At 45.4% G+C, this 18,292-nt stretch overlaps 1 protein-coding gene across 1 annotated transcript in view; it reads right to left on the bottom strand.

The window, feature by feature from the left end:
- The window catches only part of LOC121544616 (thioredoxin-related transmembrane protein 4-like), a 65,427-nt gene that overhangs the window by 8,531 nt on the left and 38,604 nt on the right, over positions 1-18,292 (bottom strand). The window contains exons 8-9 of the mRNA XM_045209042.1: positions 7,231-7,375; positions 2,652-2,729 (exon numbers count right to left, since the gene is read on the bottom strand). Coding sequence (XP_045064977.1) covers positions 2,652-2,729; positions 7,231-7,375 — 223 coding nt within the window. The remainder of the gene's footprint in view (positions 1-2,651; positions 2,730-7,230; positions 7,376-18,292) is intronic.

The following is an 18,292-nucleotide window of genomic DNA, read 5'->3' as shown; positions in this document are numbered from 1 at the left end:
CTGTTCTCATTGTCACAGCAATACAGAGAACATCTGTTCTCATTGTCACAGCAATACAGAGAACATCTGTTCTCATTGTCACAGCAATACAGAGAACATCTGTTCTCATTGTCACAGCAATACAGAGAACATCTGTTCTCATTGTCACAGTGCTCACGTCCCTCCCTTAGTGCTGTGTGGGCCTTGTACCCAGAAAGTTTAGATGCATAAGAGAGTGACAGAATGACCAGAAAATGTGAGGAACACCTGAAAAAGGACTGAGAGGAAAAGGTTTCCCCATTTCGACAGAAATAACAGAATATTATCTGACTGCACAAGACAGACACATAATAACATTTTTATTTTTGTGCTTGGAGACCCTCTCCATCAATCAATGTCGAAGGCACCACGCACAATAGATGTACAATTAGAGTCCGAATATAAGGATGACTTCAATTCCACAAGAAATGTTACAAATCCTATTGCTTTTTGATGCCCAATCATTGCAAACCATAGATTGATTTTGCAGATGAAATGACAGTCAATAGTAATTCTATATCAGGCATTTAACCTGTCTAGTCGTGTGGCTGTGAACATGAATCTAGCTTTCACACATCAATTTATGCCTACAGATGCAGAGAGCGATTTCCTTAACTGTGTGTGTGTGTTGAGTGGCTGTGAGGCCTCAGGCCTCTATGTGTTGTGCCGTGCAGACAGAGATCTAGTAATCAGGTCATGTGTTGTAATGATAGACGTCATGGTGATCATCAGCCTCACAGCGAAGCAGACGGACAGACAGACATACAGCCAGCTGAATTAGGTCTCTGACACACCCCAAATACACACTAGATTTGTGTATACACAATTTAATAAACTTGTTCACATACACGTATTCTACATAAAATCTCATTATATATGGACATATACACAAATGGCACTACTGAATTCCTAACTATAAAGTACTGTACTTTAAAATGGGCTGTTGATTCAAAGTTCACACTGAAAAGAGAGTGCAGATTTTAAAGTGGCTCCCTGCCAAATCATTTCCTGGATTTGCGGGTTCCCACCGACACTCTTTTATATGAATTACCTCACGGAGGGAAATTTAAACCTCTTAAGTTGTGTACAACAATTTAGAAAAGGAAAATTAATTGCGAACTGTGTGTATAACTAACACTGTTCATGTACTGTGTGTGTGTGTCACTGTTCATGTACTGTGTGTGTGTGTCTAACACTGTTCATGTACTGTGTGTGTGTGTCACTGTTCCTGTACTGTGTGTGTGTGTCTAACAGGGTTCATGTACTGTGTGTGTGTGTGTCTAACACTGTTCATGTACTGTGTGTGTGTGTGTGTGTGTCACTGTTCATGTACTGTGTGTGTGTGTGTCTAACACTGTTCATGTTCTGTGTGTGTGTGTGTGTGTCTAACACTGTTCATGTACTGTGTGTGTGTGTGTGTGTGTGTGTGTGTGTGTGTGTGTGTGTGTGTGTGTGTGTGTGTGTGTGTGTGTGTGTGTGTGTGTGTGTGTGTGTGTGTGTGTGTGTGTCACCTACCAGCTCTCAACCGTGCGTCAGAATTAGACGTACAACCCATGTTTCTCAAACATAACATTTCGAAGTTGTTCCAAACGTCAAATGTTGATGTTTATAAGGTTATGTTTAGGCATTAACTCCACATTCTTAAGGTTAGGCATTCACTCTGAATGGTTAAGGTAAGGGATAGGCTTAAAACTAAAATATCAAAAACTACTTTTTATCATTCGATTCAAACTTGCATCCTTTGGAATCAGAGGCAGATGCTTACAACGATCCACCATCCCCCTCCACAATGCCCTAGCAAAACTTAAACCTTTTAAGGTAACAGCGCTCACTGTTGCCCCTGGTGGCCGGTTTCCACATAATCTCCCGATGTCCTCAGACATGGATAGACGTCGAATACTGACTTGTATCCCGGGTGACCAGGCTGGTGTAAACTGTGTACAGTGGGATTAGAACCATGAATCCACGTCCCCTTCAACATGTTTGCAAAATGAAAAAGATAATCTATTTACAAAACAATCATATTACAGGCCTGATGGGCTGATGAGACAGTGGATTGCACAGTCAGATGGAACAGAGTAAATAGGCATTTTAACGTAATTGATTTAGCCGGTGGTAACTTGTGGAATAGACACCGTCTGGAATGCACTTTTAACCAATTAGCATTCAGGATTAGAACCACCCGTTGCATAATATACTTTACAACACAACAGTGAAAGAAGGAAGTATAAGTATTAGAATAATTGTTCTCCCACCTTGATATTTTCAGGGTTTCTGGTTGACAATATGCAGTTCAGATTATTGTAGGTACAAGAACCTAAAGGTTAAGTCATGAAAGATATACAGTATAGATAACCACACACTGTTGAAACCTTCTGCAGTTATATGGAGTACAAAGTTTCAACTCAAAGGTTGATAACGAAGACCTACAGGTCTTCTAGAAGGTAGGATCTTGCAGCCTGACGAAGACCTTCGGTTCCAATCATTGTACTCAATAAAACTGTGGCACCATTCAACAGCGGGGGGGGGGGTTATCCACATCTCCTCCTCTAGTCTCATGCCCAATGTGGTGGTGTGTGTGTGTGAAGGTCATAGGTCAAAGGTTGGGGGTCAGAGGAGACACTGTGACATACGTTACCAGCCCAAACTCCCCCATCCTTTTCAGTAGGGCCGCTTTGACCGCACTGATCTTCCCATCCAGCTCCGACAGGCTGCCAACATGGGAGACAAGAACAAGCACAGTCAATCCCGGTGCACACAGGTCTACCTCTCCATAGACATACAAGTATATCCACATACAGTTACGGTCAAATATATTGGTGCCACAGGAGGTTGGTGGCACCTTAATTGGGGAGGACGGGCTCGTGGTAATGGCTGGAGCGGAAGGGTATCAAATACATCAAAACACATGGTTTCCATTTGTTTGATGCCATTCCATTTACTCCGTTCCAGCCATTATTATGAGCCGTCCTCCCTCAGCAGCCTCCACTGATTGGCACCCTTGAACTTTACAATGGAGTGCAATAGATGGGTTGTTAGGCAACAAAACCGACGCGTATGCAACTATGGGGCAAAACAGACAGTGTTGATGACATGTAAACTATATTTAGTTTCCAAATGTTTATTGAAAACATAAATACATTTGCACAATGAGCACTTGCTGTCTCACAAATACATTGTTACATTTGTTGGTTAGCTAGCTAGCAAATGTTTGCCATATTAGCATTGACATGAAATCAGTTTAAAAAAACTCAAAACAAGACACGGTATCAATAACAAGATACAATGAGCCACCTACGATTCCCCACATGACAGCTTCTTGTCATTGTTGCTAGCTATCTGACCGTTCAATCATGATGCGAGGCTTCCGGCCACATCAATGCGCGTGCATCATTTTTGTGATGTTGTCAGCCAACCCGTCTATGGAGCAGAATGTTCTGTTTTCTCTTTTCAAAACTGGTTGAATTGCTATTTTTACTCTGTAGGCACCTGCAACTACCACAGGTGAGATAAATTACACAGTAAACTTGCCTCCATCCAAATTAATTAGAATTTTGAATGATTTAATCCAGGCAATTTCTTGACATTAAAGTGAAAGATCTCAATTTCAGTTTAGATGTTTTGTTGTTGTCCTGTGCAGTTGTAAATCAAACAAATACACGTGTGAACACCAAATGTTTTTTTTCCTTTCAATTTCAACTTATTTTAGAAGAAATAGTGAATTGTGCAAGGGTGCTAATATATTTCACCGCAGCTGTACGTGCACACTAAATCATTGTAACTCTAAACTGGCAGAGGTCCACGGACCAGAGGTAAAAACACTGCTTGGAACTTGAATGTAGGAGGAAAGGTATTAGAACACAACTCCCCTGAGACACTGTCGTCTTCGGTCGCTTGTGCATGTAACTCTGAAAGAACACAGGGGTATGAGGAGCAACAGGTTAGGCAGTGCAGGTAACGTTGGGAGAGAGAGCAGAGAACTGAGAAAGAGGTAAGGTGGGCATTTGCAACATTCCTGCCACAGGGTCATAGACAGACTGAACAAATATTTTCCAGCCATTCAATTAGCCCTGAGAGCTACTTCTTCGTTTTTACATCGATACACAGACCTCAGAAAATACCTTATATTTCTGGAAATGAAAGGGCCAGGAATGAAAGTACTAAAACATAGCCTTCTCACCCTCACCCCAACCATGAACGTTTTTTAATGCACCACCCACTGCAGTCTGCTATGCAACATACAGTTCTATCAATCTAAAGGCTTGGCTAATGTCTCAGCTAAACCACTGATAGAGGAGTAACAGTCTCCTAGCCCCTCCCACATCACCATAAACCAATTAAAACAATAAGGAGGTTATTGCACAGTACATGTTCTCTGAAGGCAGCTGTCCTAACAAATACTACACTACACATTCATCCTTTTCATGATGGTGAATTACCTCCAAGTTCTGCCCAGGAGCCACTTTACTTCCATCTTTGTATGTTAAGTATTAAAATGAGATTATAGACCCGATTATACAGTGCATTGGGAAAGTATTCAGACCCCTTCACCCTTTCCCCCAAAACATTTATTACAGCCTTACTCTAAAATGGATTAAAATAAAACATTTTCGTCATCAATCTACACACAATACCCCTTAATGACAAAGCGAAAACAGGTTTTTAGAAATGTTTGCACATTTATAAAAAAACAAAAAACAGAAATACCGTATTTACATAAATATTCAGACCCTTTGCTATGAGAGTCGAAATTGAGGTCAGGTGCATCCTGTTTCCATTGATCATCCTTGAGATGTTTCTACAACTTGATTGGAGTCCACCTGTGGTAAATTCAATTGATTGGACATGATTTGGAAAGGCACACACCTGTCTATATAAAGGTCCCACAGTTGACAGTGCATGTCAGAGCAAAAACAAAGCCATGAGGTCAAAGGAATTGTCCATAGAGCACCGAGACAGGATTGTGTCGAGTCACAGATCTGGGGAAGGGTACCAAAAAAGTTCTGCAGATTTGAAGGTCCCCAAGAACACAGTGGCCTCCATCATTCTTACATGGAAAAAGTTTGGAACCACCAAGACTCTTCCTAGAGCTGGCCACCCGGCCAAACTGAGCAATCTGGGGAGAAGGGCCTTGGTCAGGGAGGTGACCAAGAACCCGATGGTCACTCTGACAGAGCTCCAGAGTTCCTCTGTGGAGATGGGAGAACCTTCCAGAAGGACAACCATCTCTGCAGCACTCCACCAATCAGGCCTTTACGGTAGAGTGGCCAGATGGAAGCCACTCCTCAGTAAAAGGCACATCACAGCCCGCTTGGAGTTTGCCAAAAGGCACCTAAAGGTTCTCAGACCATGAGAAACAAGATTTTCTGGTCTGATGAAACCAAGATTGAACTTTTTGGACTGAATGCCAAGCGTCACGCCTGGAGGAAACCAGGCACCGCTCATCGCCTGGCCAATACCATCTCTACGGTGAAGCATGGTTGTGGCAGGATCATGCTGTGGGGATGTTTTTCAGTGGCAGGGACTGGGAGACTAGTCAGGATCGAGGGAAAGATGAATGGAGCAAAGTACAGAGAGATCCTTGATGAAAACCTGCTCCAGAGCGCTCAGGACCTCAGACTGGGGCGAAAGGTTCACCTTCCAACAGGATAACAACCATAAGCACACAGCCAAGACAACGCAGGAGTGGCTTTTGGACAAGTCTCTGAATGTCATTGAGTGGCCCAGCCAGAGCCCGGACTTGAACCCGTTCGAACATCTCTGGAAAGACCTGAAAATAGCTGTGCAGCGACACTCCCCATCCAACCTGACAGAGCTTGAGAGGATCTGCAGAGAAGAATGGGAGAAACTCCCCAAATACTGGTGTGCCAAGCTTGTAGCGTCATACCCAAGAACCAAGGCTGTAATCGCTGCCAAAGGTGCTTCAACAAAGTACTGAGTAAAGGGTCTGAATACTTATGTAAATGTAATATTTCCGGTTTTTATTTGTAATACATTTGCAAAAATTGATGAGGGGAAAAAAATGATTTAATCCATTTTAGAATAAGGCTGTAACGTAACAAAATGCGGAAAAGGTGAAGGGGTCTGAATACTTTCCGAATGCACTGTAGGCCATTACTGAGGCAACATCTCCCATCCTCAACCACCCCCTCCTCCGTCCTCCTCCCTCCACCTTTGAAAACCCCTTCAACGTGTACTTCCAACTATTTGCAGAAATTGCTTAAACAGTGGCACTCAGAATAAAAAAGACCAGCTCAGTTTATTCAAAGAGACTCTCAACCCCCCGCTCTCTGTGCTCACACACATACGCAGATCACCCACACACACACACACACAGAGACACACACTTAGAAACACCACGTCAAGCCAAGAGAATGGAGTGTTAGGAGGCATGCAGCAACTCAAGCCCTCTCACTCAGCTAACTACGATAGGCTACAATCTGATATGGATGACATATTCTGAACTGAAGAGGGTAGAGGGAGGAAGAAATACCCCACGTCTGATCATCATGGAATGAGATAACTATCAGGCTCACTATGGAGAAATACTAATAAGGATGAATACTAGCCAACACACACCCACACAGCAGTCCGTGTGTGCACCAACAATCCACCTTGGTGCCTCTGACCTCTACTAGAAAAAATAAGATGTTTAAAACTGTTCTCCCAGACCAAACACCAAACTCACAGACTGGAGTCCATCCAACTATAGGATCCGATCTTCAAGCTTCTTCAGCCTCTGGTACACACCTAAAGGCATTGGACCCTCTGGATAAGAGAGTAGAAAGGTTTGTGTGTCTGATAGGGGGAAAGTTACAATAGAAGATCAGTATTTTGTAAGACAGTCAAGTCTCACAAACCTCCTAAAGTATGGAAATGTCATGGTAGAGAGACCACAATATGTCTGACACCACATCTTGTTTAACCTCATATTATGTACCATTTAGCAGACCACCTCACCTGTTAGGAGCTTCAGGTATCTATGTTGTTTAACCACCTCACCTGTTAGGAGCTTCAGGTATCTATGTTGTTTAACCACCTCACCTGTTAGGAGCTTCAGGTATCTATGTTGTTTAACCACCTCACCTGTTAGGAGCTTCAGGTATCTATGTTGTTTAACCACCTCACCTGTTAGGAGCTTCAGGTATCTATGTTGTTTAACCACCTCACCTGTTAGGAGCTTCAGGTATCTATGTTGTTTAACCACCTCACCTGTTAGGAGCTTCAGGTATGTCTATATTGTACAGGCGTTCCTCTATGGCTGGTGGATTCCCACAGTCTCTAGACACCACGGCTCTCTGCTGCTCTCCAGCCTCCCCATGCCACCTCCTCCTAATCCTCGTCCCCATCAACCAGTCTGAGGCCCGTAGGTGTTCACCACACCAGTCACTGCATACACAAAGCATAATGACAATAGAAAACTATCAATTGAAACCCATTAAAGGTCACAAGCAAAGTAAAGAAACATACCAATATATTTATACTTAAAGCAGAATGTTCTTACCTTTGACATTACTTTTGAAGCCTGGGTAGGGTGTGAATACTGCATTTGTTCTGGCACAGCGCTCTTCTACTGTATATCATAGCAAAAGACAACAGTAAATATGAATCAGTGCATTATACACTATATACACAAAAGTATGTGGACACCCCTTCAAATTCGTGGATTTGGCTATTTCAGCCACACCCATTGCTGACAGGTGTATAAAATCGAGCACACCGCCATGCAATCTCCATAGAAAACATTGGCAGTAGAATGGCCTTACTGAAGAGCTCAGTGACTTTCAATGTGGCACCATCATATTGTGCCACCTTTCCAACAAGTCAGTTCGTCAAATTTCTTCCCTGCTAGAGCTGCATGGGGTCAACTGTAAGTGCTGTTATTGTGAAGTGGAAACGTCTAGGAGCAACAACGGCTCAGCCGTGAAGTGGTAGGCCACACAAGCTCACAGAACGGAACCGCCAAGTGCTGAAGCGCGTAGCGTGTAAAAATTGTCTGTCCTCGGTTGCAACACTCACTACCGACTTCCAAACTGCCTCTGGAAGCAACGTCAGCACAAGAACTGTCAGGAGCTTAATGAAATGGGTTTCCATGGCCGAGCAGCCGCACACAAGCCTGAGATTACCATGCACAATGCCAAGCGTTGCCTGGAGTGGTGTAAAGCTCGCCGCCATTGGACTATGGAGCAGTGGAAACGCGTTCTCTGGAGTGATGTATCACGCTTCACCATCTGGCAGTCTGACGGACGAATCTGGGTTTGGCGGATGCCAAGAGAACGCTACCTGTCCGAATGCATAGTGCAAACTGTAAAGTTTGGTGGAGGAGGAATAAGGGTCTAGGGCTGTTTTTCATGGTTTGGGCTAGGCCCCTTAGTTCCAGTGAAGGGGAATCTTAACGCTACAACACACATTGACATTCTAGAAGATTCTGTGCTTACAACTTTGTGGCAACAGTTTGGGGAAGGCCCTTTCCTGTTTCAGCATGACAATGCCCCCGTATACAAAGCGAGGTCCATACAGGAATGGTTTGTTGAGATCAGTGTGGAAGAACTTGACTGGCCTGCACAGAGCCCTGACCTCAAACCCATCGAACACCTTTGGGATAAATTGGAGCGCCGACTGCGAGCAAGGCCTAATCGCCCAACATCAGTGCCCGACCTCACTAACGCTTGTGGCTGAATGGAAGCAAGTCCCCGCAGCAATGTTCCAACGGTAACGCTGCTCGGTTTTTCATGCTCAACAGTTTCAAACCAAATCAAATTGTATTTGTCACACGCTTTGTAAACAACAGGTGTAGACTAATGTTTACTTACGGCCCTTCCAAACAACGCAGAGAGAGAGAAAAAGACAAATAGTAGAAACATTAAAACAATTTAATAAAGAGGAATAAATAGAAAAATAACAAGGAATAAATACACAATGAGTAATAATAACATGGCTATATACAGGGGGTACCAGTACCAAGTTGATGTGCAGGGGTACGAGGTAATAACATGGCTATATACAGGGAGTACCAGTGCCGAGTCCATGTGCAGGGGTACGAGGTAATAACATGGCTATATACAGGGAGTACCAGTACTGAGTCCATGTGCAGGGCTACGAGATAATAACATGGCTGTATACAGGGAGTACCAGTACTGAGTCCATGTGCAGGGCTACGAGATAATAACATGGCTATATACAGGGAGTACCAGTACCGAGTCCATGTGCAGGGGTACGAGGTAATAACATGGCTGTATACAGGGAGTACCAGTACCGAGTACATGTGCAGGGCTACGAGGTAATAACATGGCTATATACAGGGAGTACTAGTACCGAGTCCATGTGCAGGGCTACGAGGTAATAACATGGCATATACAGGGAGTACCAGTACCGAGTCCATGTGCAGGGGGTACGAGGTAATAACATGGCTGTATACAGGGAGTACCAGTACCGAGTCCATGTGCAGGGGTACGAGGTAATAACATGGCTATATACAGGGAGTACCAGTACCGAGTACATGTGCAGGGGTACGAGGTAATAACATGGCTATATACAGGGAGTACCAGTACCAAGTCCATGTGCAGGGGTACGAGGTAATAACATGGCTATATACAGGGAGTACCAGTACCGAGTCCATGTGCAGGGCTACGAGGTAATAACATGGCTATATACAGGGAGTACCAGTACCGAGTCCATGTGCAGGGCTATGAGGTAATAACATGGCTATATACAGGGAGTACCAGTACTGAGTCCATGTGCAGGGCTACGAGGTAATAACATGGCTGTATACAGGGAGTACCAGTACCAAGTCCATGTGCAGGGGTATGAGATAATAACATGGCTGTATACAGGGAGTACCAGTACCGAGTCCATGTGCAGGGGTATGAGATAATAACATGGCTATATACAGGGAGTACCAGTACCAAGTTGATGTGCAGGGGTACGAGGTAATAACATGGCTATATACAGGGGTTACCAGTAACAAGTTGATGTGCAGGGGTACGAGGTAATAACATGGCTATATACAGGGAGTACCAGTACCGAGTCCATGTGCAGGGGTACGAGGTAATAACATGGCTATATACAGGGAGTACCAGTGTCGAGTCCATGTGCAGGGGTACGAGGTAATAACATGGCTATATACAGGGAGTACCAGTACCGAGTTGATGTGCAGGGGTATGAGGTAATAACATGGCTGTATACAGGGAGTACCAGTACTGAGTCCATGTGCAGGGCTACGAGATAATAACATGGCTGTATACAGGGAGTACCAGTACTGAGTCCATGTGCAGGGCTACGAGATAATAACATGGCTATATACAGGGAGTACCAGTACCGAGTCCATGTGCAGGGGTACGAGGTAATAACATGGCTGTATACAGGGAGTACCAGTACCGAGTACATGTGCAGGGCTACGAGGTAATAACATGGCTATATACAGGGAGTACTAGTACCGAGTCCATGTGCAGGTCTACGAGGTAATAACATGGCTATATACAGGGAGTAGCAGTACCGAGTCCATGTGCAGGGGTAAGAGGTAATAACATGGCTGTATACAGGGAGTACCAGTACCGAGTCCATGTGCAGGGGTACGAGGTAATAACATGGCTATATACAGGGAGTACCAGTACCGAGTACATGTGCAGGGGTACGAGGTAATAACATGGCTATATACAGGGAGTACCAGTACCAAGTCCATGTGCAGGGGTACGAGGTAATAACATGGCTATATACAGGGAGTACCAGTACCAAGTCCATGTGCAGGGGTACGAGGTAATAACATGGCTATATACAGGGAGTACCAGTACCGAGTCCATGTGCAGGGGTACGAGGTAATAACATGGCTGTATACAGGGAGTACCAGTACCGAGTTGATGTGCAGGGGTACGAGGTAATAACATGGCTGTATACAGGGAGTACCAGTACCAAGTTGATGTGCAGGGCTACGAGATAATAACATGGCTATATACAGGGAGTACCAGTACCAAGTTGATGTGCAGGGGTACGAGGTAATAACATGGCTATATACAGGGGTTACCAGTAACAAGTTGATGTGCAGGGGTACGAGGTAATAACATGGCTATATACAGGGAGTACCAGTGCCGAGTCCATGTGCAGGGGTACGAGGTAATAACATGGCTATATACAGGGAGTACCAGTACCGAGTTGATGTGCAGGGATACGAGGTAATAACATGGCTGTATACAGGGAGTACCAGTACTGAGTCCATGTGCAGGGCTACGAGATAATAACATGGCTGTATACAGGGAGTACCAGTACTGAGTCCATGTGCAGGGCTACGAGATAATAACATGGCTATATACAGGGAGTACCAGTACCGAGTCCATGTGCAGGGGTACGAGGTAATAACATGGCTGTATACAGGGAGTACCAGTACCGAGTCCATGTGCAGGGGTACGAGGTAATAACATGGCTATATACAGGGAGTACCAGTACGAGTCCATGTGCAGGGGTACGAGGTAATAACATGGCTGTATACAGGGAGTACCAGTACCGAGTACATGTGCAGGGCTACGAGGTAATAACATGGCTATATACAGGGAGTACTAGTACCGAGTCCATGTGCAGGGCTACGAGGTAATAACATGGCTATATACAGGGAGTACCAGTACCGAGTCCATGTGCAGGGGTACGAGGTAATAACATGGCTGTATACAGAGAGTACCAGTACCGAGTCCATGTGCAGGGGTACGAGGTAATAACATGGCTGTATACAGGGAGTACCAGTACCGAGTCCATGTGCAGGGGTACGAGGTAATAACATGGCTATATACAGGGAGTACCAGTACCGAGTCCATGTGCAGGGGTACGAGGTAATAACATGGCTATATACAGGGAGTACCAGTACCGAGTCCATGTGCAGGGGTACGAGGTAATAACATGGCTGTATACAGGGAGTACCAGTACTGAGTCCATGTGCAGGGCTACGAGATAATAACATGGCTGTATACAGGGAGTACCAGTACTGAGTCCATGTGCAGGGCTACGAGATAATAACATGGCTATATACAGGGAGTACCAGTACCGAGTCCATGTGCAGGGGTACGAGGTAATAACATGGCTGTATACAGGGAGTACCAGTACCGAGTACATGTGCAGGGCTACGAGGTAATAACATGGCTATATACAGGGAGTACTAGTACCGAGTCCATGTGCAGGGCTACGAGGTAATAACATGGCTATATACAGGGAGTAGCAGTACCGAGTCCATGTGCAGGGGTAAGAGGTAATAACATGGCTGTATACAGGGAGTACCAGTACCGAGTCCATGTGCAGGGGTACGAGGTAATAACATGGCTATATACAGGGAGTACCAGTACCGAGTACATGTGCAGGGGTACGAGGTAATAACATGGCTATATACAGGGAGTACCAGTACCAAGTCCATGTGCAGGGGTACGAGGTAATAACATGGCTATATACAGGGAGTACCAGTACCGAGTCCATGTGCAGGGCTACGGGGTAATAACATGGCTATATACAGGGACTACCAGTACCGAGTCCATGTGCAGGGGTACGAGGTAATAACATGGCTATATACAGGGAGTACCAGTACCGAGTCCATGTGCAGGGGTACGAGGTAATAACATGGCTGTATACAGGGAGTACCAGTACCAAGTCCATGTGCAGGGGTATGAGATAATAACATGGCTATATACAGGGAGTACCAGTACCGAGTTGATGTGCAGGGGTACGAGGTAATAACATGGCTGTATACAGGGAGTACCAGTACCAAGTTGATGTGCAGGGCTACGAGATAATAACATGGCTATATACAGGGAGTACCAGTACCAAGTTGATGTGCAGGGGTACGAGGTAATAACATGGCTATATACAGGGGTTACCAGTAACAAGTTGATGTGCAGGGGTACGAGGTAATAACATGGCTATATACAGGGAGTACCAGTGCCGAGTCCATGTGCAGGGGTACGAGTTAATAACATGGCTATATACAGGGAGTACCAGTACCGAGTTGATGTGCAGGGGTACGAGGTAATAACATGGCTGTATACAGGGAGTACCAGTACTGAGTCCATGTGCAGGGCTACGAGATAATAACATGGCTGTATACAGGGAGTACCAGTACTGAGTCCTTGTGCAGGGCTACGAGATAATAACATGGCTATATACAGGGAGTACCAGTACCGAGTCCATGTGCAGGGGTACGAGGTAATAACATGGCTGTATACAGGGAGTACCAGTACCGAGTCCATGTGCAGGGGTACGAGGTAATAACATGGCTATATACAGGGAGTACCAGTACCGAGTCCATGTGCAGGGGTACGAGGTAATAACATGGCTGTATACAGGGAGTACCAGTACCGAGTACATGTGCAGGGCTACGAGGTAATAACATGGCTATATACAGGGAGTACTAGTACCGAGTCCATGTGCAGGGCTACGAGGTAATAACATGGCTATATACAGGGAGTACCAGTACGGAGTCCATGTGCAGGGGTACGAGGTAATAACATGGCTATATACAGGGAGTACCAGTACTGAGCCCATGTGCAGGGGTACGAGGTAATAACATGGCTATATACAGGGAGTACCAGTACCAAGTCCATGTGCAGGGCTACGAGGTAATAACATGGCTATATACAGGGAGTACCAGTACCGAGTCCATGTGCAGGGCTACGAGGTAATAACATGGCTATATACAGGGAGTACCAGTACTGAGTCCATGTGCAGGGCTACGAGGTAATAACATGGCTGTATACAGGGAGTACCAGTACCAAGTCCATGTGCAGGGGTATGAGGTAATAACATGGCTGTATACAGGGAGTACCAGTACCAAGTCCATGTGCAGGGGTATGAGATAATAACATGGCTGTATACAGGGAGTACCAGTACCAAGTCCATGTTTAGGGCTATGAGATAATAACATGGCTGTATACAGGGAGTACCAGTACCGAGTCCATGTGCAGGGGTATGAGATAATAACATGGCTATATACAGGGAGTACCAGTACCGAGTTGATGTGCAGGGGTACGAGGTAATAACATGGCTGTATACAGGGAGTACCAGTTCCAAGTTGATGTGCAGGGCTACGAGATAATAACATGGCTATATACAGGGAGTACCAGTACCGAGTTGATGTGCAGGGGTACGAGGTAATAACATGGCTGTATACAGGGAGTACCAGTACCGAGTTGATGTGCAGGGCTACGAGATAATAACATGTCTGTATACAGGGAGTACCAGTACCGAGTTGATGTGCAGGGGTATGAGATAATAACATGGCTATATACAGGGAGTACCAGTACCGAGTTGATGTGCAGGGCTACGAGATAATAACATGGCTATATCCAGGGAGTACCAGTACCGAGTTGATGTGCAGGGGTACGAGGTAATAACATGGCTGTATACAGGGAGTACCAGTACCGAGTTGATGTGCAGGGGTACGAGGTAATAACATGGCTGTATACAGGGAGTACCAGTACCGAGTTGATGTGCAGGGCTACGAGATAATAACATGGCTGTATACAGGGAGTACCAGTACCAAGTTGATGTGCAGGGCTACGAGATAATAACATTGCTGTATACAGGGAGTACCAGTACCAAGTTGATGTGCAGGGCTACGAGATAATAACATGGCTGTATACAGGGAGTACCAGGACCAAGTTGATGTGTAGGGGTACGAGGTAATAACATGGCTATATACAGGGAGTACCAGTACTGAGTCCATGTGCAGGGGTACGAGATAATAACATGGCTATATACAGGGAGCATCAGTACCGAGTCTATGTGCAGGGGTACGAGATAATAACATGGCTATATACAGGGATTACCAGTACCAAGTTAATGTGCAGGGGTACGAGGTAATAACATGGCTGTATACAGGGAGTACCAGTACCAAGTTGATGTGCAGGGCTACGAGATAATAACATGGCTATATACAGGGAGTACCAGTACCAAGTCCATGTGCAGGGGTACGAGATAATAACATGGCTATATACAGGGAGTACCAGTACCAAGTTGATGTGCAGGGGTATGAGGTAATAACATGGCTGTATACAGGGAGTACCAGTACAAAGTTGATGTGCAGGGCTATGAGATAATAACATGGCTATATACAGGGAGTACCAGTACCAAGTCCATGTGCAGGGGTATGAGATAATAACATGGCTGTATACAGGGAGTACCAGTACCGAGTCCATGTGCAGGGCTACGAGATAATAACATGGCTGTATACAGGGAGTACCAGTACCAAGTTGATGTCCAGGGCTACGAGATAATAACATGGCTGTATACAGGGAGTACCAGTACCAAGTTGATGTGCAGGGCTACGAGATAATAACATGGCTGTATACAGGGAGTACCAGTACCGAGTCCATGTGCAGGGGTACGAGGTAATAACATGGCTGTATACAGAGAGTACCAGTACCGAGTCCATGTGCAGGGGTACGAGGTAATAACATGGCTGTATACAGGGAGTACCAGTACCGAGTCCATGTGCAGGGGTACGAGGTAATAACATGGCTATATACAGGGAGTACCAGTACCGAGTCCATGTGCAGGGGTACGAGGTAATAACATGGCTGTATACAGGGAGTACCAGTACCAAGTTGATGTGCAGGGCTACGAGATAATATCATGGCTATATACACGAGGTACCAGTACCGAGTCCATGTGCAGGGCTACGAGATAATAACATGGCTATATACATGGGGTACCAGTACCAAGTTGATGTGCAGGGCTACGAGATAATAACATGGCTGTATACAGGGAGTACCAGTACCGAGTCCATGTGCAGGGGTACGAGGTAATAACATGGCTGTATACAGAGAGTACCAGTACCGAGTCCATGTGCAGGGGTACGAGGTAATAACATGGCTGTATACAGGGAGTACCAGTACCGAGTCCATGTGCAGGGGTACGAGGTAATAACATGGCTATATACAGGGAGTACCAGTACCGAGTCCATGTGCAGGGGTACGAGGTAATAACATGGCTGTATACAGGGAGTACCAGTACCAAGTTGATGTGCAGGGCTACGAGATAATATCATGGCTATATACACGAGGTACCAGTACCGAGTCCATGTGCAGGGCTACGAGATAATAACATGGCTATATACATGGGGTACCAGTACCGAGTTGATGTGCAGGGGTATGAGGTAATTGAGGTATACTGAACAAAAATATTTAAAGTGTTGGTCCCATGTTTCATGAGCTGAAATTAAAGATCCCAGAAATTTTCCATTTGCACAAAAAGCTTTATTTATCTCAAATTTTGTGTACAAATTTGATTATATCCCTGTTAGTGAGTATTTCTCCTTGGCCAAAGAATATCCATCCACCTGACAGATGTGGAATGTCAAGAAGCTGATTAAACAGCATGATCATTACACAGGTGCACCTTGTGCTGGGGACAATAAAAGACCACTCTAAAATGTGCAGTTTTGTCACACAACACAATGCCACAGATGTCTCAAATTTTGAGGGAGCGTGAAAAACATCCCCACAGCATGATGCTGACACCACCATGATTCACTGTGGGTATGGTATTCTCAGGGTGATGAGAGGTGTTGGGTTTGCGCCAGAAATAACGTTTTCCTTGATGGCCAAAAAGCTCAATTTTTGTATCATCTGACCAGAGTACCTTCTTCCATATGTTTTGGGAGTCTCTCACATGGCTTTTGGTGAACACCAAACGTGTTTGCTTATTTCTTTCTTTAAGCAATGGCTTTTTTTCTGGCCACTCTTCCATAAAGCCCTGCTCTTTGGAGTGTATGGCTTAAAGTGGCCCAATGGACAGATACTCCAAACTCCGCTGTGGAGCTTTGCAGCTCCTTCAGGGTTATCTTTGGTCTCTTTGTTGCCTCTGATTAATGCCCTCCTTGCCTGGTCCGTGAGTTTTGGTGGGCGGCCCTCGCTTGGCAGGTTTGTTGTGGTACCATATTCTTTCAATTTTTTTATAATGGATTTAATGGTGCTCCATGGGATGTTCAAAGTTTCTGATATTTTTTTATAACCCAACCCTGATCTGTACTTCTCCACAACTTTGTCCCTGACCTGTTTGGAGAGCTCCTTTGCCTTCATGGTGCCGCTTGCTTGGTGGTGCCCCTTGCTTAGTGGTGTTGCAGACTCTAGGGTCTTTCAGAACAGGTGCAAATATACTGAGATCATGTGACAGATCATGTGACACTTAGATAGCACACAGGTGGACTTTATTTAACTAATTATGTGACTTCTGAAGGTAATTGGTTGCACCAGATCTTATTTAGGGGCTTCATAGCAAAGGGGGTGAATACATATGCACACACCACTTTTCCGTTATTTATATTTTCGAATATTTTGAAACAAGTAATTTTTTTAATTTCACTTCACCAATTTGGACTATTTTGTGTATGTCCATTACATGAAATCCTAATAAAAATCAATTTAAATTACAGGTTGTAATGCAACAAAATAGAAAAAACGCCAAGGGGGATGAATACTTTTGCAAGGCACTGTAGACATGCGGAGATCATCCGTTCACCCACACCGCGTCTCACAAAGACACGGCGGTTGGAACCATTTGGACTCCAGACCAAAGGTGTCACAGGCGTTGAAGGACGGGTCAGACCAAGGCGTAGCGTGAAATGCATACATGTTTATATATTAAAATAAACACACAAACAAAAACAACGTACCGTGAAGTCCTCAGGCTAAACACAATACAAGCCTATACACGGAACAAGATCCCACAACTAATGATTGCAAACAGGCTACTTAAGTATGATCCCCAATCAGAGACAACGAGCGATAGCTGCCTCTGATTGGGAATCACACCCGGCCAAACATAGAAACACAATACCTAGAAGGTAATCATAGAAATAATAACATAGATCTCCACACCCTGACTCAACATACAAGAGTTCCATAAGTTAGGGCGTGACAGTACCCCCCTCCAAAGGTGCGGACTCTGACCGCACAAACCTGACATAACAGGGTAGGGTCCGGGTGGGCACTCCGCCTCGGCGGCGGATCCGGCTCCGGGCGTGACGACCTCATTCTCTCAGCCTCCCCGTTGCGCCCCTGGTCTGGTCTGGACCTCGGCGCGCTGCTTCCCATCTCCTTCCTCCCACGATGCACCAAGCCCTGTCTGGACCCTGGTGTGGGAGACCCTGAACCTGGAGAGGGGCTGACGTCTGGGCCTGGATCGGCAATCCTCCCGCGATGCACCAAGCCCTGTCTGGTCCCTGGTGTGGGAGACCCGAACCTGGAGAGGGGCTGACGTCTGGGTCTGAACACGCACCACTGGTCTGGTGTGAGGAGCAGGGACG

The sequence above is a fragment of the Coregonus clupeaformis genome, chromosome 29 (assembly GCF_020615455.1).
Source record: "Coregonus clupeaformis isolate EN_2021a chromosome 29, ASM2061545v1, whole genome shotgun sequence".
In the NCBI taxonomy this organism is placed as follows: Eukaryota; Metazoa; Chordata; class Actinopteri; order Salmoniformes; family Salmonidae; genus Coregonus; species Coregonus clupeaformis.
The sequence above is the reverse complement of the archived record's forward strand: the minus strand, read 5'-3'. Positions and strand labels throughout refer to the sequence as shown.